The 23,015-nt window shown below is 40.2% G+C and overlaps 1 protein-coding gene across 14 annotated transcripts in view; it reads right to left on the reverse strand.

Annotated features, from left to right (window-relative positions):
- ROR1 (receptor tyrosine kinase like orphan receptor 1) overlaps positions 1–23,015 on the reverse strand; it is a 486,769-nt gene that overhangs the window by 178,608 nt on the left and 285,146 nt on the right. For all 14 annotated transcript variants that reach the window (XM_049109518.1, XM_049109522.1, XM_049109519.1 and 11 more), the window contains one exon: positions 4,391–4,462. In XM_049109518.1, the coding sequence (XP_048965475.1) occupies positions 4,391–4,462 (72 nt within the window). The remainder of the gene's footprint in view (positions 1–4,390; positions 4,463–23,015) is intronic.

A 23,015-nucleotide genomic window follows, 5' to 3' on the forward strand; every position in this document is an offset into this window, starting at 1 on the left:
TCGAGTCCCATGTCGGGCTTCCTGCCTGGAGCCTGCTTCTCCCTCTGCCTGTGTCTCTGCCTCTCTCTCTCTCTTTTTGTGTCTCTCATGAATAAATAAATAAAAACTTAAAAAAAAAAAAAAGTGTGGCACTGGTGTGGGTGAACATGCACTTGTGGAAGGCCAGAATGGAAAAGCTGAGGACATGGGCTGATTGAACAAGATCTAAAATCTCTAAAATATGCTTTCCCTACAAGCCTGCCAAAGTGCCTACGACTTTTTTTCCTATAAAACCCAAAGTAATAATCATATTAACCCACAACAGCTGTTACTGCTTTCTCTCCAATTAGTTTATCAGATTTGCTAGCCAGGTCAATTTTCACAACAACCAGATGAGGTAATTACCTTTGTTATCTCATCTTACAAGTGAGGAGACCAAAGCACAGATAGGTGGAGTGCCTTGCCCAAAGCCACACAGAATGTAGGTAGTAGATACAGGGTTCAAACTTTGTCACCTTGGCCCCAGAGTTCATTCTCTTAACCACTATGCTATTTCAAATCCATCTTCTTTTTTTAAAAATTCATGAGAGACACAGAGAGAGATAGGCAGAGACAAAGGCAGAGGGAGAAGCAGGCTCCATGCAGGGAGCCTGACATGGGACTCGATCCCGGTTCTCCAGGATCACGCCCTGGGCCAAAGGCGGTGCCAAACCACTGAGCCACCCGGGCTGCCCTCAAATCCATCTTCTAGTTCACCATTTTTCTCTTTAGCTGAATGCATCCACTATTTGACCCATTTGATGAGCTTCTAATTTCTATAACTGCTTTTCAGTTCTAGAATTTCTACTTAGTTCTTTTAAAACCTACTTTTTTTTATCATATTATCCTATACTTGCCCTATGGTTTCTAATTTCCTCTTCACCATGAGGCAGTTTATTTATTTATTCTTCCCATGAAACATACACACACACACACACACACACACACACTATATATTCTCTCTCAAATCGGTCTATTGTCTAGTTTCTAAGGTATGACCTTTTCTGTGTGTCTTGTCTGCTCACTCTTTTATTCCTCTCTTGCGTGTACTATAATTTTTATTTATTTTATTTTTTAAAGATTTTTTATTTATTTATTAATGACAGACACAGAGAGAGAGAGAGAGAGAGAGACAGAGACAGAGACAGAGACAGAGAGACACAGGCAGAGGGAGAAGCAGGTTGCATGCAGGGAGCCTGGCATGGGACTCGATCCTGGGTCTCCAGGATCACCCCCCAGGCGAAAGGCAGCGCTAAACTGCTGGGCCACCAGGGCTGCCCTGTACTATAATTTTTAAAAGTAAACTCAACATCAGTAGGAATTTGCTGTTGTTATTTAGTGGTTTTGATTTTTAGAATTTTGTTTTTGTTAGGGTGCCACATGCACTGGGATGTTGAGACATTTTGTGAGCTGGTTTTAGGTTGTCCCCTGTCAGAGTTTCAGAGTTTAATCAATTCCAGACCAAGTTTTTACATTATCTTCTTGGTTTGTAGCTTGTGTACTACATGAGAACTCCAACCCCTAAGCCCCATATAGTACAGGTTCGGGCTTGCATTTCCCATCGGTGGCCCCAACAGCCCAGGGTAGTTCATAGACCTCCACACCACATCCTCAGTAGAACTGTCCTTTCACACTTGGTCCAGTCTTTCCTCACTGACAGCTTAGGCAGCAAGTTTGTTTCCTATGGCCTCATTTCTCATCCCCATGGGATATTGAAACTCTAGCCCCTGAGAACCATACACATTTCCTATATTTATTATAAAACCTTTTGTTTAATTCCTTTTTGCTGATCATTGCTCTACTACTGAGCTTGCTCTTCTGGCACCTGGAGATTTCTACTTTTTGTGTGCCAGCCTGTCAATGATTTTTTCTTTTCATTGTGTATTTCCACCAGCAATTAGAGGGGAATGTCCCTTGACAGCCCAATCTATCAAATTGACCAGAAGGCTTTGATTATACATTTAGATACCAGTCTTTTCCACCTGGCTCTGTGTTCATGGAAGACGGAGGTCTTTGTCTAATTCATCTTTCAATACTAATTTTTCAGACAGTGCCCAGACCAGAGTAGGAAGCCAGAAAGATTTGATCAATGAATGAAAGAATTAATCAGCTTTCTTTCTGATTCTAGATGGGAATGAAAGACCATATACTAAATATCTTCTAGAGAAATAGGACACCAAGAATCCCTGGAAAGTCACCCATGCCCTCTGGAAGGCCATGCTGAACAAACAAAAATTTGGGGCCTGCCTAAGTCCAGCATTTTAGCAAGAGGTTCACAACTATTGACACTACTATTTTCCTAAAGGACACTCACTGCTAATTACAGTGTTGGTCTGGTAGAAATTCAAAGTCTGGCAGCCTAGGTTCTTGACTGGTGGTTCTGCTAACTTTTTAGTACATAACTGATGGCCTCTTATAGCCATAACTGGAACCTGATCAAATGATAATGATATAATTTTTACTGTTGGTGCCATAAGGAGTTTGCCAATTATGTTCACATTCTTGAAAGCACCTAGTAAAGTGCTTGTTACAGAGTGGGGACCGAGTTGACATTTAGTGTGGTTTATGTCTTCTTTCACATTAAAAAAAAAATCATAAGTATTTGTTGAAAATCTACTGACTCCTAAGCATTGTACTGGTGCTGAACAGAGAAATACCATACAGTCTCTTTTAAATCCTAAACTAGAAAAAGAATGTCCAAAATAAATTTGACAAGAGAAAATTATTCCAAATGTCCTTTTTTTAAGGTGAAAAGATAGCTCACCTCATCCCACCACTCTAAGAATGCCTAATAAAGTCTACAACCGGGATGCCTGGGTGGCTTGGTGGTTGAGCATCTGCCTTCAACTCAGGGCATGATCCCAGAGTCCCACATTGGGCTCCCCATAAGGATCCTGCTTCTCCCTCTGCCTATGTCTCTGCCTCTCTCTGTGTGTCTCTCATGAATAAATAAATAAAATCTTAAAAAAATAATAAAGTCTACAACCATCAACATAACCTTGCCAATTACTGTTCTATAAGGTTTTCTCTCTTCAGAGATTAAATACAACTCACAGTGAACACATGAGCTGACAAGGAGAGCTGATTATAAAAGGCATCTGATATAAAAGACAATGATTTTTGAGCTTTTATCACTATACTCCCAGAACCTGAATCATGCCTAACTAAAGCAGAAACTCAGTAAGTTTAATGAATTTGCACATATATAGACAGATGTGCCCATTCATATGTATTGCCTGAGATAAGTTGTGACTCATTATTTCACACATACTTACTGAGGATTTCCTAAGAACAGGAGTCGGTGCTAGATTTTGTGATGGAGACAAAGAAAAAGAAAGAGGACAAGAATAAAACAGAATTTCATTTACAAGGAACTTTCAGGCTTAAGAATGAGATAGACAGGTATATAAATCACCATGATATAACACAGAAAATGCTAAGAGAAGAACAGGGAAAAGGGCTATGGGAGTTCCAAAGAAGGAAAGGCCACTTCCTGCTCAGGGATTAGATAAGACTGTGGCTAATATAGAATTCATTCTTGGTCTGGAAGGATAAGTAATTTGTGGCATGCAGAAGGGAGAGAATGGTTACTGGCAAAGAAAAAAGGAATGATTCAGGTGGAAAGAATAGCTTTGGCCAAAGCAGAGAGGAAGAAAAGCATGGAGTATAGAAGAAGAAATAGAAATTTCACTGGAGATGCATAAAGGGACATTAAGGGGACTAAAGAGAAATAAGCCTGGAAGGGTAGGATGAGCCAGGCTGTAGGGGCTTTGAACGTGTTCTGATTTACCATTCCCAGACAGAGGATCCCAATCTAGTGGCCAGTGCTTAGCATATGGTGGAGCTTAATTAATACTACAACAACTTCATAGCAGGAACCTGTTCCCCACGTGCGCACAGGAAGCCGCCATCTGTACGCACAGGCAATTACAAACATTCCAAATACTCTGCCCTGAACCCTGCAAGCACATCAAATAGTCACTGTAAAAGGTCACCCAGCAAACAGCTCTGATCAATCCTGGCTCAGGCGGAATCAAATCCCCTAAATAAGATCCACTAGATGCAGTGTCAGGAAGGTCAGAAACAACCCTATTTCACATCTTGAAGCATTTTTACCATATGGAACATTTTAGAGGAAGAAGGGAAAGGAAAGAAGGGGGGGGGGAAAAGCTCTCCAGAAATAATAGAATTCCAAGTAATTAAATGTTAAATAATCACAAAGTAAGCAAGGGATTTATTTTGGCCCCCGCCTCCTTCTAATGATCTAAAAAGCAGCTGATTTCAAAGAAGGCCATGCCAGGATTAAAAATGGAGTTTCACTCACACCCCCTCCCCCATGCCTCCACCTCCCCTATGCATCCCCATTTTGTACCTTTGTCGAGTTCACTTGAAATGTTCCACGATGAGGTAGGCACTAACTCAGCAGTGACTGACAACTCTGTTTCTGGAAAGAAAAAGAAGGAAGGGGAGAAAGACAAGGGTGATATTAAATATATAAGTAACTTATGGGCTGTTAGAAGCATTACAGGAGATTTCCAAAGGCCCTGCCTTTTCAGAGAGACCACTGCAATCCCATAGCTTATTAAGCCGGAATGGCTGCTCTGCTTGCCAGACAGAGGCGCCTGCATTACAGAGGCTATCCAGATGAACAATCTGTAGGCCAGATTGAAAGGGTTTTTCTTTAAAACAAGGGCTTGAAAGTTAAAATACAAATATTTCATTAACAAAAAAACAAACCTAGAGAAATGACCACACATTATCAAACATAGAATCTGCTTTTTCTTGTGAGAGGACTACTCCTAGACTAATATAGTCAATAGTCTTTCCATGAAAAATGAGAGCTAAATTGTTCTTGCTACTGTTTTATTTTTTGTATTTGTGAATTGATAGGGTTTCTATTAATAGAGAAATCTATTTCCTTACATTGAAACTTATAGTTAAGACAAATGAAAGCTGTTTGAATATGAGAGTTAATTGAGGTAACTAAACTTAAAGGCAATTTTCAAAACCACCATAAATTAAAGCAAACATACAAATCAATGCACTATCAAAATTTAAAAATTTTAAAACTCTTCAGTAATAGACTGTAATACCCAAATGATGTTTTTGTTGTTGTTTTTGAAATTTTAAGTCACGACACCATCCTACGAGTACATTTTAATGGGGTTTCACTAACCTCCCCTTAGGCCGTATCTACACACACACACACACACACACACACACACACACACACGGTGTATTACAGAACATTAGTACTGAGCAGGATCTCAGAGAACTCAGAACCAATGACATTAAGATATATGGCACCCAGGAGCACCTGGGTGGCTCAGTCAGTTAAGTGTCTGTCTGACTTTGGCTCAGATCATGATCTCAAGGTTTTGGGATTGAGCTCCTTGGAACTGAGTCTTGGGACTCAGCAGGAAGTCTGCTTATCCCTCTCCTTCTCCCTCTTTGCCTCACCCAGTTCATGCTTTCTGTCTCTCTCTGTCTCTCAAAATAAATAAATAAAATCTTTTTTTTTTTTTTTTTAAAGAAAAAAGATATATGGTACCCATGCTGTCAATTCCCCTTCCTTCAATCTGGTGCAGACATCATTAAACAATTATGGTCCTTTTTGCTTATTAAATCTGGGATCTGCCTTAGAGTCTTTTCAACATAGTGCTCTAGGTAGCCACTAAAAATGGATCTGAAATGCAAGGTGAACTTTTTAGTAAGTGGAAGAACTGCAATTCAAATTCAGGCCTATTGTCCACACATCTCCTAGTAGCTCATGCTACCTGGTACTCAAATCTGTGGAACCTGATTTGTTTTTCATCTTACCTCTCTCTGACTTCACCTTTTTACCTAGATAAGCACACTTTCTAACATTTCCTTATTTACTGATGGGGCTTGGCTGCCACTTGGCCATAGTAGCCACACACCATAGTCAGTGAGCTTTACCAAGAACAGGATGTTTACCCACTGAGACCTTGCAAAGACTCACTTCTAGTTTGTCTACGGGGCCTCTGATCAACCTGTCACATACAGCAGAGACAAAAGAGTTGTTTGGTTTGTGCAGACCTCCTTGGTTTCCCTCTTTCCCTGTCCAAGCAGCAGTGGGAAAGAAAGACAAACCATACACATCCTCTCCAACCCAAATTGCCCCAGTCCCCTCCTATGTCGTGAGCTAAAAACAACATAGATTCTTTTAAGGGGATCTGAAGTCAGATGGGCAGTATGGCAGGAACGTTAAAGCACATAAGATTCAAAGTATGAAGTGAAAAAGAAAAAAGTATTCCAAGTAGGAAAAATGCTTAACCCGAAACCACAAGAGAAGGCAGTGCTTCTGCATGGTATTAACAACTTGTCCTAGGAATGAGTATTTCATGCAAGTGATTTCATGAGGAAGATCTAATTGTCTACAATTGGGGGCCCCCATGAATGACTCCAACCACAGCTCCAATCTAACCCCAATCCTGCTGCCACCCACTTGGGCTCTTTGAATAATGGCCCCTTGTTTGCAATATTATGGACTACTGTGGTTCATCGTATAAAGGGCTCATGAAGCCCTCCAATACCCAGACTTCAGGGAGCTTGGGAATAGAAGCATGGCAGCCAGGGCAGCATTTCAGGCAAGGAAGCAAAAGGTGGGGAAGTGGTGGGATTAAGACAGACCTTGACAGTATTTACATTCAACATTTTCATAGCTTCATCTTACTGCTGCTCACAGTTAAACTGCCAGAAATATAGGTTTCATTTTACAGTATTAATTTTATAGAAAGTTAGCTCTATGTCACTTGGTTTTTCTAACCTGAGTTTGAGTTGCTGATTAAATATAATTTGGGACCGATGACAAATGAATAGATTCTTGGCACTGCTAACAGTAAAATTGTTCCCCATGTGTCCCTAGACACTAATTACTACTCGGCTCTTGGACTATGGCAAAGATAATTTCAATTCACAAGCTTATTAAGTGATTGTGATGATTCTGAGGAATTTCGTTCTCAGCCTCAAGATCTATTCCTTTAGATAACCACATGTTCAGCTTTTCAGATAAAATGATAATAAAAACAGATAAAATATCTTAAAATATGAATAACCTCCCTGAAAAATATTATCTTCCAAGGCCACATTTTTTAAAAAGAAAGGCTGATTATTTTATGTGAAAAGTTTAACAGTAGTAACTCCCTCTCCACAAAGAAATGATGTTTAATAAGCTCCCCCTCCCCGAAAAGGAAGGTTGGCCTTTAGGTGAGAAAAATTCAGTACTTCTCAACTTGTGCTCTATGGAGTCCAAGATCAGTAGCAGCTTTAGAGAGAGACACAACCACCAGCCTTGACCATGCAGGATCTCCAGTGGTTGTGGCTTCTTTCCTACCTCCTCACCATGGCAAAAGGATGAGATATTTCCAAGTACATTTAGTACCTGACTAGCAACTTTTCTTTGTGTAAAATTACTGTGGTAAGAGCAAATTAATATGTGCCAACTGGGAGATAGTAGAGTACTTAATAGAAACACGTACCTAGATTAAAATACTGATTTTATGATCAGGAACAAGTTACTTAACATCTTCTGACCTCTATTTTCTTGTCTGTAAAATGGAGACAATAAAAGCCACCTCACAGGACTGTGGTAAGGATTACATTAGATTATGGTCCAAAAAGGTCCTGCATACTGTCCAGCTCAGAGTGGACACTCAAGCTCTTTTGTGACTTCTCTGTCTACTAAGGCAGATAATAGTCATCCTCTAGGCAGACATATTCCTGTTAGCTGCTATGTCACCGTCTAGGTTTGAAATAACATTCTCCATACTTTTCAGAAAGACTCTATTTCTCATGCCTTACTAAACTAAGCCAATCTTTTCATTTTTGTGAGGTTTTCCCGAATTGGTCACCAGTTCTCTTAAGAACTTAAGTGCTTTTATGTATTTTTATCCAATTTAGGCAAATCAAGCATGTTTTAGAAAACTCCAGCCCTTATCTTCCCTGACCTCTGCAGGAGGGCAAACCATTCTTCTCCCGATTTGATCAATAGGAGCTATTATCTTTGCAGTTTCACTGATGATTGACTTCTTGGCACTGATTCTGCAAACCATAAGGTTTTGGTATTTAAGTCTGAACAGTGGGAGTGTTATTTGGAGGAAAGGAAAAAAAAATCAGCCTTGAATCCTCCTAATTGATAAAAGCCTGTGCTCTCTGAAAGGATTACTGGTTCATCTCAGCAGTTGGCAGGTAGAGACTCAACGTTCACAGGATGTAGAGGCTCTTGCAAGAAGCACCCAGCCATGCCACATCCTGTATCCTGATCCAGGGATACGTGAGGTTACACAGACATAAACCAGCATATTCAGGACATCGGTGGCCAGCCCAGTGGTCACAAAGGCCAAGTATGAGGGGACAAATGGCTACCCCCAGTGTCCTTCATGACCGGAGCCACTGGGTCCCAGAATGTTACATCTGGATATACACTAGATATAACTGCTTTTTTTTTTTTTTTTGCGTCTACAGGATTTAGTGGGGGTATCTTTACAGAGCAAGATTAGAAGATACAGGGGGAAAGAGGACAGGAGGACAGGACTTTAGACCCTCCTGCAACAGGAACAATTTCCCATTTCTCTGTTTCACCTATCAGATATCATGGAAAAGGGTCCAATGCTTTATTAAATAAATAAATAAATAAATAAATAAATAATAACATTTTTAAAATTAAAAAAAAAATAAGCTTCTAATTTGGTATATATGAAATATTCATCTTCATTTTACAGATGAAGAAAGTGAGGCCCACAGCAGTTGGGTGACCTGGCGAAAATCACAGAAGTCCTAAATAGAGCTAGGCCTTAGAAATGGCTTAGAAATAAATGCATGCCTTCTCTCTGTGCTCCATTCGCTTCTGTCTGTGCCCCTAAGTTGTGACCTGTACCCTTAAAAGGAGTTCAGAGAGACACACTGGGCATTTTCAAACAGCTAGGGTCAGTCACACAAAATGAGTACACTTCTCTGTTCATGGTCAACAGGGGCCAGGGGAGAGTAGAAAGGAGGTGGGCGGGCTGATAGCTTCACGTTCTTGGATACACAGTGTCATTCTAGATACTGTTTGGTGATGGCTCTCTGCCATGGTTCCTTCCTATTTCCAGTGCCTCAGTGGAAGAAAAGCCCATGTAGCCCTAAGTTACCTTTACTCATAGGTTACCTTCCCCAAAATTACCTGTTTGGGAAAGTTGACAGTTGGGCAGGCGACATTCTCTAACAGTGCAAGGTGGTTTATCAGCCAGGGCTTTGCTCCTGCTCTGGGTTTACAGAGCATCTGGGATCCTGAATGAGTGGCCCCTCCACTCTGGGGACTTAACTTACTGAGAAGAGATATAAGTTAGAGACTTTCTCACCCTATGTGAGACAGTCAGGACTGGAGAATTACTATGCTCAGGGTTCACGACGACCCTATAATCCTTAAGGCCCTCAAATTGGGACTTCTGATATAATCTTTAAATGAAGTTATCGGTACAGTCACAGAGAGAAAAGAAGGCATGATCCTGCCACATTAAACCACATTCCCAACCACACAACCTACATTGCACTATGAAACCATGTTTTTAAAATAAAACCTGTAATGACTTTGTAAATAGCATAATTACTATGCAGGTTGGCAAGCCATTAACTTGCTGAAAAAAAATTTTACACATACCAAAATTTGTGGTATTATTCATATTTTTATGTAGAGGGAAATGTAAAAAAAAGGAGGGGGAGTCCAGGTTTTCTTAATGTGAGAGGCTTGGAGATCTTGTCCACAAGTCCATCATTAAGTGCCATTACTATCTCCATTCTCAAATTGAAGAACCTGAAGCAGACACATGAAGGCACTTGCCTACTCAGGTTGTTGGAATAGGGGGAGGAATTCTGATCCACCTGGGCAGGGAAGTCTGACAGTAGAACCAGTGCATCTCCAACTGTACTAAGATCAGGGGGCAGGGGTATGCTGAAAGGTGTATCTGCTTGCTCTCTGGCTTAAGCCCCCTTCAGCCTCAGAGGATCCCTGTGAATTCTAAGCTACGCAGCCTCAGAGGATCCCTGTGAATTCTAAGTTTGAGAACCAGTACCTGAGATGAACACTTCCTCCCTGTTAATGCCTGGTTTCCTGGTTCTAAAACCCAAAAAGGATAGTGAGGGACACAAAGGGAGGGGAGGAAATACTTCTGGAGGAATCACCATTAAATGCCTTGTTTTAATTTGGACATACTATTTCCAAGTCTGCTAAATTAATATTACAGACCACATGCACTTCTTGTATTTAAAGGAATTATGCTACACAAAGCACCACAATAACACACATATTCTTTACAGTCAATAGCAATAATCTTGAAAACTATCTTACTTAAAAACTATCATACTTGGATTCTCTTCCATGGAACTCTACAGAGTCACTCACCCACTCACTCATTCAACTTATTCATTCATTCAATATACATATGTATTAGTCCTTTCTATGTATAAGAACTGGGATGAAAAAGCATGTCCTGGTCCTTGACATTTTCAAGAACTCACAGTCCAGTGGGAGAGTACAGAAACACAATTATAAACAGTGTGATAGGGTAACAATAGAAACTGATAGAAATAGGCTCTTCCTCCCATGAGTCATTCCTCCCACCCCACCCCAACGAGGCTACAAACACCCAGAGTACTGAATAAAATATCACAAAACAATATATAATGCATAGCTGAGATTGAATGGAAAGAAATTCTCAGGTGCCAAAAAAGAAGAAAACTAAATGGAAGATGATGCAGAAGGTGCCTTGTAAATATAGACCCTCTGGCCTGGGGGCTCAGTTTCAATGTTCACTTGAAAGCCAAAAATGTGGCCAGAAAGATATCTGGGTTCTTGCTTAACGCCTTTACTAGAGCCTGGGAGAACATCCCCATCTGTGGGAAGGAGCTGAAAAAACACTTACTCCAATGGCCCAGAAAAGCTGCTAGATTCCTATAGTCTAGGAATTGGGAAGGGGTGGAGGGCACATCTCTTCAATAAATCAAAGGGTGTGTAAAGACCAGAGAAGTCCAATGTACCTTTCACGCAGTTTCTCTCCATGATTACAGCTTATATAATCATGGTACAGCATCAAAATGATGAATTTGACATTGTTACTGAGCACATGTCAAGTTCTGTCATTTTGTCATTTGTAGATTCATCTAACCACCTCTGTAATCAAGATCAAGAACTGTCATCACCACCAAGATCTCCTTCATGCTATCCCATTATAGTCACACCCATCACCCTCCTCCCAACCACTAACACCTGACACTCACTGATCTATTCTCCACCTCTATACTTTTGTTGTTTTAAGAATAATATATAAATAGACTCCTACAATGCCCTTGAGATCCACCCAATTTGCCACATGTATCAATGGCTTATTCTTTCTCATGGCTGAGTAGTATTCCATAGTATGGATGTACCACACTCTGTTTAACCTGGATGTTTGGTTATTTCCATTTTCTGGCTATTAAAAATAAAACTATTATAAATCCACTCACTGCCTTTTGCGCTATTTCAGTAAGAAGGAAGGTGAATCTAGAAGGAAAGAGTTGTATGCAAGAAGCAGTAACAAGGAAATAAACTGGAAAATGTGTTTAGAATGTTAAATAAGCCTTGATTCTAAAAATAAATATGTGATTAGAAGTACAACAGAGGTAAATAGAGAGTTCCAAGATAGCATTGAGGAAGGTATGTTGTCCAGTTTGGGGACGAGGAACCCAAAGGATCAGCGGGTGGCAAAGACTGTCCCACTCTGAGAGGAGGTCTGGGTATTGGAAATACCATGGCACATTAGTGGAAGAGCAAATAACTCAATAATGGTCATTCTCAGTTACACACTATCAACTTTTTCCAACAAGTAAACAAATGGTCATTTCAAAATCCAGAGCCTTCTAATTGTTTGTTTTTGTTTTTTTCTTAAAGACAAAAAAGGAATATCTCAGCTAATTTCTGGGCAGGCCGGATCTTCTTAGGATCAATGCAAAGTCATAAGAGAAATTTCAAAATGGCTCAAACTCTGATCTTCCCCAAGAAGAAGTTGAAATAAATGGATCCCCAAAGTTGGCACTCCCTCATTCACCCATGGTGCCACTTGACTCAAAGGATACTTAGTAGAACAAAAGAATTAGTTTATTTAGGGCTTCAGAGCACGCTGGCAAAGAAAGTTTAAAAAAAAAAAAAAAAGGATGAGGCATGCTGAGAAATGCTTAGCTCAGAAATTGGCCCTATCTCTCTATGTAGGTTTTTTTTTTTTTTTTTTTTTTTTCAGGTGCTGCACTGAATCTGTCAATGTCAGATTCCCAATGTCAACAAACTGCACTCGTTTCTTCTGGTTTCTGCTTCACTGCTCTTCCTTATAGGCTTTTCCCCTCAAAAGTGCCTTTTGGCCATTTTTCCTTCTTCCCTGCTGTGTCATCTGTCTGTCTTCGGAGATTTGCCATTTAATCCTTCCCTTTGTATGGCCCATGTGAACTTTCATATTCTATAATCAATTTTGTAATAAAAATCTATTACCCTGTAGTTGTCTCTGGTCAATTCAAAAACAACTGTCACTCAGAAGAAAAAAGAGACCCAAGAAAGATGCTTTCCTAGTCCAATGCCATGACTCTTGACTCTTGCAAAACAAATGAAATCTTGGTTAAGTTCCACACACAATGGGAACAAAGTTAAATTATGCTGGGGGATCCCCAAAGGCACAGTGCATTAAGCATATAGCTCAGAAAAACAGAAGGCCACTAAGAATCTCTTCAAAAACTCTTTACTTTCACCCAGAGTTTGATATATTTGTTTGTTCATTGAATCACTCATTCAATGCTCAATAAAAATTTATTGAGCACCTACTCTGTTTCTGATCAGCTCAGTGCTAGCTAGGTGATAAGGACTTCTTACTTCATGGAGCTCACTGTGTGGTAGAAGCACAGAGAAGTAAACAAAGAATTAAAAGATTGTATGATAAATGCTGTGTATGTGTGGTGGAAGTAGGAGTAGGGGGAAAATGGAACTAGCAGTCTTGAAGGATCCTGTCCTGACCAAAAACCTTGGTAACAAACCTTTATGGAGAGCCAGATGTTTAGATGGACACAAGGAACCTGGATAATCAAATTTCCTCCTTTGAATAAAACTGGATTTTATCTTTCTCAAAAAGTGAATAAGGAGCTAAGAACTCTATACTGGGTGGGTCCCACCTGCCATAAACACATCACTTCCTTTGCCTGCAGGACTTGGCTACTAGCAGAAGGCTTTGGGGATCCCTGGTGGCTCAGTGGTTTAGCGCTGCCTCAGCCCGGGGTGTGATCCTGGAGACCCGGGATCAAGTCCCACATCAGGCTTCCTACATGGAGCCTGCTTCTGCCTCTGCCTGTGTCTCTGCCTCTCTCTCTCTCTCTCTCTGTGTCTCATGAATAAATAAGTAAAATCTTAAAAAAAATAAAAAAATAAAAGAAGGCTTCTACTAGAAGCAGAAAATGCTTCTCCCAAGTCTAGTGATTTGACTTTAGCCCTGCACACTTCCTAAATCAATTCTTTGACCGGGTCGGGGTTCTATGTGCTTTTCTCTTCTTAGCAATGTAAATATCTGCTGGGAATGGAGGGTTAGTCTAACCTAAGAGGTTCCAAATTTTCAGCTCCTTTTAGCTTTCTAATTTACAACTGGCTCTGGAAAGAGAAAATAATGTCCATTCAACATGCTACTATGCACGGGTTAAATGACTTCTGCTCCAGCCAGACCAGTGAGGAAACAGAATACATAAACCAGAAGGTTTCATGCACAAATTTCATCTCCTTGAAATAGTATAACACTGACATCAATAAAACCTTTCTCATGCTTGAAATAATAAAAAAAAAGATTTTATTTATTTATTTGAGAGAGGGCATGAGCGGAGGGGAGAGGCAAAGGGAAAGGGAGGAAGCAGGCTCCCTGCTCAGCAGGGACCCAACATCAGGGCTTCTTTCCCAAGACACTGGAATCATGACCTGAACTGAAGGCAGATGGTTAACCCACTGAGCCACCCAGGTGCCCCATCATGTTTGAACCTTAAATAGGTTATTTCTATGTTTAAATCACAGCAATACAATCATGCAATTCAACAGGAAAACAAATCTGCTAATTCAGTGATATTCAGTTTTTTGTTGAAAAGACAAAAAAAAAATAGCTGGAATTACTCTAATTTTCTACTGCACTTAATTCTATGGTCTATGCATCCTTTGACCATCAGTAAGTGGTCTTCCTATCATTCTGATTAGACAGTTGACTTCTTGAGGGCAAGGATTCCATCTTTGCACCCCACCCTGTCTCTACATGATCCCGAAGAGGCCAGATGGGAGGGTGCACAGCACAGGGATGAAAGGTGTTACATTGCCTGAGAGTCAAACATGTTTATTTTTTTTTAATTTTTTTAAAATTTTCATTTATTTATGATAGTCACAGAGAGAGAGAGAGAGAGAGAGGCAGAGACACAAGCAGAGGGAGAAGCAGGCTCCATGCACCGGGAGCCCGATGTGCAATTTGATCCTGGGTCTCCGGGATCGCGCCCTGCGCCAAAGGCAGGCGCCAAACCCTTGCGCCACCCAGGGATCCCATCAAACATGTTTAAATCCCAGCTCCGTCACATACTAGCTTATGACCTTGGGCAAATTACTTCATATCTTTAAACCTCAGGTCTTCATTCATAAAATGGGCATAAGAGTAATGACCTCACGGGACTGTGATGATTAACTATGAAAATATTCAGACATGAGTTCAGCGCCCAGCAAAAGGTAAAGTAGCAGTTATCATTATTCAGTGAAATTTCTTTTTGCTTACCATAGATATAGCTTGAAGGGCATTTAATGTACTGATTCCAAACCCAGTTGGGGAGCATGTTAAACAAATCCAGATTCTGGGACCCCTATTCCTACACTACCAAATCTCCCTAAGTGAGTCTTACATAACCACCCTAGCACTAGTCTTCTATAAACCACCGGTTTAGAGAAACTCAAATTATGATATGCCTGCAAAAAAATGAAAAACACAGAAAGGTTTAACTAAACTGATAAACTTAATACAATTTAAGAATAGAGAGGAAAGGGAATTGGCAGACTAAACCTTATCTCATATCTATTGTAAAATTCCAAAGTGGTCAGCAATTTCAATATTGAGACAGCTCAATGCGTATTAATCAAGAACAAAACTAGTACCTGTCGAATGACTTCCAAAGCCAAGTACTTTTATTTAACTTGAAACTTCTCTTAATTGGTTGACCAATGATTCAGCCAACTGCTCTTTTAGGAGCAAAATTATCATCCTGTAAAGAACGAAACAATATTGTCTCAACCAGTATCTATGTTACACAGGATCTCAATGGCTGGGAATTCTGTTTGTGGAACTCCCTCCCAAATGGGTAAGTTGGGGACACTCTAAACCTATGCAGTCATCCTATCCTAGACATAGAAGGAGAAAGAAACAAAACCCTTTTCAGCTTTGATTCTCAGCCACTTACAGCATTCACAAAAAGAAGCCCACTTAGGATGCAGTTGAAAAAGCTATTAAGATTCCAAGCACCTTACAGTAACACAGATACCTTGTGTTTAGGTAGCACTCTTCATTTTAAGAAAGTCTGTACACAGAACAGACATGAGCTCATGACTCCACATGTAAAGGATCAAGGCCCGAGATAATCATACCCTGGTTGGAGCTGAAGAAACCCAGACTCAGTCAGGGAACTTGCCTAAGGTCCCCTGGCATGTTGTCAACTGCCAGGAGAAGGTAGCAGTCGTCTTCCCTCACCCGGCCCTGGCTCTAAGCAGACTCTTTATTACATGCCTAGTGAAGACTCTTCCCCAGTTGTAAGGTTTTTTGTTGTTGTTTTCTTTTTTCTTAATTTCCTCCCACATTGTTAATTCAATCATTTCAAAGTTCCATAGAGTGAGGAGTAAAATTTTTAAAAAGAACTATTTTCAGAAAAAAAGACCTATTGAAAGTGTAATTTCTACCTTCTGGTTGGCCCTGGAAATGAAGTGTTTAAGATAATGGAATTGAGGGACTCTTGGATTGGTGGAAATTATTTTAATCAGAGAGGTAAATTTAGGAGGATTACTATTATCCTACAAGATAGTAAGATGGTTCTGTTTCAGCCGTATTAGCCTAGGCGTGGAAGATCTAGATGGCTGGCAATTTTCAAATACTTAATTTGCCTCAAATTGCTCCAGTTTAAAATGCTTTTGCCCATCTGGACTGGGTTTCCTGTGCCATGTCATTGTTGATAGCCTAAGGAGATCAATAATTAAAATTAAATAGAGGGAAACATTATGCAGAGCCTAAGTTGGGACAAGAATCCCTTCCCAGAACCCCTTAGTTCAATCTCTCCCTCTTCTGAGGTCCCAAGGTGTTTCATCTAGTCTTCTCTTAAGACGTGTTACGGTTTGTAAGCTAAACTAACAATTGCTTTCGCCTGCTTCCCTACTAAAATTGTGTGTTTCCTGTGGCTAGAGAGGCAGTCTTACTTATCTCTACATTACATACAGCATCAACTGTTGCACTGCACACAGAATAGGCACTAGCAAATGTTTTCTGAATGGATACATGATGTAATAGCAGCCCTCTCCATGTATTATTACATTTATTAGTATAACATAGTGTGGTAGGATGCAAGATGGCCACAATTCATTCCTTCCTGTTACCCACACCTTTTTGTAGCTCTTCCCATGAAGAGATGGAGTCTACCTCTCCAACCTGAATCTGGGCTGGCCTTTATGACTTGCTTTGGCTAACAGAATGTGCTGGAGATCTTAGCCTAGTCCAAATCAAAGAACCACACAGTTGACCCACTGACTCATGAGATAAGTGCTTGTCACAAAGTTTTGGGGTGATTACAGAGAATTATGTGTGGGTAATAGATATTCATTGAATGACTGATTGATGCCTATTTAAAGATAAGAACACTAAGGCTCGGTGAAGTGAGGAACCAGCCTAAGCCATAGAGAGAGAAGCCAGTATTTGAATCCAGTCTTGCAAATTCCAAAGTCCACGGTCTTTTCACTAAATAAATTGACCAAATTTCAAATATTCCTGTGCATTCAGAAATAAGAGACAAATGTGGGAGGAGCTTTCACTACTGTAAAGTGCCATGGAGAACCACCTGTGGGAGTGAGCCACCCCAGTCTGGCAGGGCTGTTGGTCAGTGGTTCATTGGATCAGATGAAGGAGATGCAAAAGTACAGGATCTTTTTCAAACAATGATCTGGAAGGAATGATACTTCCATATCCACAAGCCCAGAGCTCCACGAATAGCAACTGTTACTCAAAATTGGCGATTTGGTCATCTTCTCATGCAACATACTTTATTAATTGCTCTTATCAGTAAGAAAAATAATTTTGCCTGTAATTAATTTTGTCACTGTTCTCTTCTACCATCAATCTGCCGAGACTGTTTTGGTTTTCAAACCTGATGAAAACAGTTTGAGTTGGTTCCCAGGGGTTGATAGCTGCATCTGAAATGTCATTCTACCTGCAGCCTTTAAGCAAGCAGTCTTGGCATTTGTGGCTGCAGGCCTGGGAACTTTTCACAACAGTGCAAGACCCTGCTTTGGATTTACCAAAGAGCCCCTCTTCTGTGAAAAGGATGGCTTTTCCTCCTCCCAGAACTGTCAAACAGCAGCATTTCAGGAGGCCTTTCTAGTCAATTGCAGTGAACAGGAACGACCAATGCTACTGTGCACATGATGGATGGGGCGGCCTGTTCACTCATGTGTGTCACCCACCAAGATAGGCTACTTGATCTCTGGCTGATAAGAGAATGTTCTTAATAGCTGCTTTGCTCAGAGAAGATGTAAACCTTCCCCATATGGAATGTGGTTATCCATTTCCAGTCAGGGATGACCAAGGTATTTGGGGGAATTTATTGTGGCTAGTGGAACCGTTTGGGAGAGAGAAGCAGTCTGATGGGTTCTGTCATTCTGCCTCTCCCTTGAATTCACAGTCAAGGTCCCACACCATGACACCATCTACTATAAGGCCTTCCTCACTTGTGCTGAACGGTTGCTGCAGGGACCCATTAAGCAAGCATACCTTCAGCACATAGGATAAATTTATGCAGCAGTCTTGGATGAAGAAGGCTTTTCAAAGCTTGACATGAAATTTAAAAGCCTTAAAAAAAGGGAAAGATGATAAATTTGATTGCATTAAAAATATTCTACAAGGCAAAAAGCAAAAATAATATCAAAAAACAAATGAGAGACCAGGAAGAAAAAATTATTGCAACTTGAAAGGCAAAGAGCTAGCTGCCATGATATAGGAAGCAAAAGTTCTACAAATAAGCAAGGAGAAAGATCTAAGAATGCAAGAGGTAAGCGGAAATGAATAGACAATTTACAGGTAAGGAAATATAGGTGGTTTTTAAAGACATGAAAACATACTAAACTCATTGACAATATAAGAAACATAAATTAAAATGTCAATGAGATGTTGTTCCTCCCCAATCAGATTTTTTTAAAGATTTTATTTATTCACGAGAGACACACACAGAGAGAGAGAGAGAGAGAGAGAGAGAGAGAGAGAGAGAGAGAGAGGCAGAGACACAGACAGAGGGAGAAGCAAGCTCCCTGTGGGGAGCCAGATATGGGACTTCATCCCAGGACCCCAGGATTACGACCTGAGCTGAAGGCAGATGCTCAACAACTGAGCCACCTAGGTGCCCCTCTCCCAACCAGATTTAAAAGAACTTGATAACTCACTGTATTGAGAGGGACACGAGCAAACAGGCACCCTTATACTGGTAGGAGTATAAGTTGGTACAAGTTGGCAGTCGATGAAATTTTAAATGCAAATGCCCTGAATAGCAATTCTACTTCTAGGAATGTATCTTACAGATGTTCTCTAACATGTATGAGATGACATTTATATAATATTTTCAATGTAGTATTGTTTACAACTGAAAAACATTGGAAATAACCTACTTATCCAGCAACAAGGGACTGGTTAAATAAATTATAGCCTATCCAAAATCTACAGTGGAAAATGATATGACTGTTAAAATGAATAAAGAAGCTCTGTATGTACTGATTTGGGAGAAAATTCACCAAAATATAGCCTTAATTTATTAAAAAAATAAAAATCAAAGTACTGACCATATCAGAGAAAAATAACACTTGCATAAAAAGAAAAAAATGCTTATGTGTTCTTGTATTTGTGAGTATATATTATATTGTATATAACATGTATATGCATTCATATGCTGTGTTCATATACATATTCTTATATGTACAAATAGACAACCTTATTTAGATATGTATTTGTATAAAATAGCTATAAAAGGGATACACAAAAGTTGGGAAATGTCAACATCTGAGGAGGGGAACTGGGGGCTGCAGGTCAGGGATGAGGAGACTTACTTTTTACTATATATCCTTTCATAGTTTAAAATTTTTATAGCACGGGATCCCTGGGTGGCGCCGCGGTTTGGCGCCTGCCTTTGGCCCAGGGCGCGATCCTGGAGACCCCGGATCGAATCCCATGTCGGGCTCTCGGTGCATGGAGCCTGCTTCTCCCTCTGCCTGTGTCTCTGCCTCTCTCTCTCTCTCCCTCTGTTACTATCATAAATGAATAAAAATTAAAAAAATAAAATAAAATAAAATTTTTATAGCACGTGCAAAATGAGAGAGTTAAAAAATAAAGAGTGCTCAATGATTATTCTTTTGTATGATGAGTGTTTCTCTCAAGGGTACGTGTAGTACATTCTGGTACCCCAAAGGAAGAGCACCATGAGTGTGGATGGGAGAGTAATAGAACTGATCATCAAAGACTGTCAAGGGATGTTGACTCTCGAGTTGAGTCTTCAAGAGCAAGTAGACATTAGCTAGGCAGACAAAGGTTCTTTTGTATCAGGGAGCTAAACAAATTTAGGGAACTACAAAGAGTTCATTATATACTGCTGCACATTCATTTTGCTTCTTTTCAGTACTCATCTTTATATCCTCCAGTGCCAGGCACTTATTAGATACCTAATATTTGCTGAATCTCATTGACTGGCAGGCAGAAAAGGACACGAGTCAGAAGTGCAGGACCTTTCCTAATGGTTTGCAATGATGGGAATGAGCAAGAGGAAGAGGCAGTGGGGGAGGAGGACTTCAGCAAATACAACACTAATGGGATAACCGTACTAGTCATATTTCCTATATCAGTGAAAGCTTCCAAAACACATTTACACATATTTTCGCAAACATTTATTGAAGAGTTAGGATCCCCATTTTCACTGAGACAAAACTAAGGATTAGACAGTGACATATCAAAAGTCATTGTTAAAAAGGGGCCAATTAAGACTTGAACCTGCGGTGCTGTCCCCTATTCTACAGTGACCTCTATTTAAACCATCATTAAGGAAACCCTTTTTACTAGAATATGTGTATAGATTCCATCTCTTTAAACACAGATACTCTGAGCAGAAATCCTCATGACATAATTAACCAACAGAGGGATGTTTGCTCAGTTCTCTGGGCATTTTAGGTATCACCTAGTACTTATATTTCAAATTCTGACACCTACAAGGGTTGTGTTGTTTTTTGTTTTTTGTTTTTTGTTTTAAAGTTCACAAAACATCACAAAAAGAAATTCTCTCCAAAAAGTTACAATGTTAAAATATAAGGTCAGAGAATTTTGGTCACAGTGGACAGACATCACTTTCTCCTTTCCTATTGTCATATCATGTTCTCCACACTGAAATGTGAAATGTGGGATGCAGAGTTAGCCAGGCAAGAAAGGTGATACAGAAGAGAGTATGGCCATTACATTTCATGATAATGATGTTGGCGATGGTAGACTGACTTCCCTAACTTGCTTAGAGACCTCTAATAGCTACTGATAATCCCCTCTTAGGGTGTCCCTTTTTGTGTAGACACTCCCAGGTCTTCTTTTCTTTACCTCAAAGACACTCAAAGGCATTAATTCCTGATGTCTGCAAACTTCCCCAGGTGGCAGATGTCAATGGATATAGCAACTAAATCACAGTGTAACAAAAGTGAAATCTGTAGCAAGGTAAACCAACCAGAGCCCAAATTAGACATGGAGACAAAGGTGACCACAAGCTGTCTCTATCTGCCATTCATTCACTGGTGATTGGCTGGTTTTCTATACCACCAGGTGCAGAATGCCTGTGCTGGGTGCTTATCACCAGGCATGCATGGCATCATTCCAAATGCATATGTGGCAAACAGGCAAATTAAGCAATGACTACATTGCCTTGACCTTACAAAATAAGATCTTATTTAGCTGTATGTCAGCAATTTGGCCACCCCAAATATTTGAAAAATGGCTGCAAACTACAGATAAATATTTCTGAATGTTCTCAATGGGTAAGATAAAAATCACACAACCCATGCCATAAAGCTCATTTATATTGATTGTAAGTGAATCTATCAGTCCTGTCCTAAAGATAGGGTTTTTAGTTTACACACAGTTTTAACATGCCTTTCAACTATAACAGTGCCTTATGTTAGGAGGATTCTGGGTACTCTATTAAAATGCCAAGAAAGTGAGTTATTCCCCCTGCCCTGTCACTTTTTTTGTTTTTAAAGACAGGAAGAGAATCTGGCTTTTACCTTTTTTTAATGTAAACATATGACCTGATACACGAGGAACTAGGATTTAAAACACACAGTTGAGTTGCTAGAAAAGAATGCCATTCAAATATTTTATCCTTGACAAAAATACAACTTCCCTTCTCTGGAAAAGAGGTTTTGGGATTTTGTTTTTCAGGGTAAAAAGGTTCATGATGAAACAGAAAAGTCTTCTTGGATGTTAAAGAGCACATAAAGAAAAGACACTTAGATAAGTCAGGCATGTAAATCAGAAATTTGCAGAATACTTTCAACTGCTCAAGTCGTTTCAAAAACAGCACTCCGTTCATCCACCTAAGGGCAAATTTGGAAACTGGCAATTTAGCTTGGCATTGAAGAGTCAATGAATTACAGGACAGGGTGGGGTGGGGTGAAGCAAGCCCTCCCTAGACTATCCTGTCTGATGCTCCAAGTTAAAAGTGCTCCTTGGAATTTCAGCCAAAATACCCTCCCACCCCATCTCTTCCTAGGCAAGTCTTCAGGTGTTCATCTCAACAATGGAAAAGACCTATATTCCAGCCAATGTTCTCAAAGCATCCTGTGACTATGTCAGAATACACAGCTCTATATCTAAGAGCGCAACTCACTTTTATCTCAAAAATACATCCCTTGTGTCCTTTGTGTGCTGGTGGGACCATGAGGAAGTATATGGGAGCAGGGACTACCTGTTCCCTCTTAAGGGGCTGACAGCTAGGGAAGAAAAAACAAATGGAGATGAGGTGAAATGAGGCAAGATTGATCTGAAACTGAAGAAAAAGCAAGTGCTATAGACATGAGGCATTCTGAGCAATGAGGAAGAAACACTGGAAAGAAATGAGGGATAGCTAAGTCTGTTGAAGTGATTCACCAATATCCACACATTCGTTCTTCCGTATGGACATCACTGTTAGGGAGCAAAGCCAAAAGAATGGGAGAGATGATGAAATTCCCAGTCACTCTATTCTCTGAGACAAACTGCAGTCTAGAATCAGTTGAGACACATGATAAGAGATGTAGACACTACATCCTTAAAAACAATGAAGGAATCTAGAAGAATGTTTGCTCAAAGCAAGAGAAGACTAGTAAATAACTGATGGCTGTTTTCAAATATCAGAGATGATACGTGGAAGGAAGATATGGTTTATTCTGTGACGCTGCAAGGAAGAGAATCAGGGGGCTCCTGGGTGGCACAGTTAATTAAGTGTCAGGCTCTTGGTTTCAGTTCAGGTCACAATCTCAGAATAGTGAGATCAAGCCCCACACAGGGGTCGGCACTCAGCACTGGAATCTGCTTAAGATTTCCTCTCCCCACCACACTAGTGCACACACATGCTCATTCTCTCTCTCTCTCTCTCTCTCTCTCTCATTCTCTCTCTCTCTCTCTCTCCCCCTCTCCCCCTCTCAAACAAATCTTAAAAAAAAAAAA

The sequence above is a fragment of the Canis lupus genome, chromosome 5 (assembly GCF_003254725.2).
Source record: "Canis lupus dingo isolate Sandy chromosome 5, ASM325472v2, whole genome shotgun sequence".
NCBI lineage: Eukaryota > Metazoa > Chordata > Mammalia > Carnivora > Canidae > Canis > Canis lupus.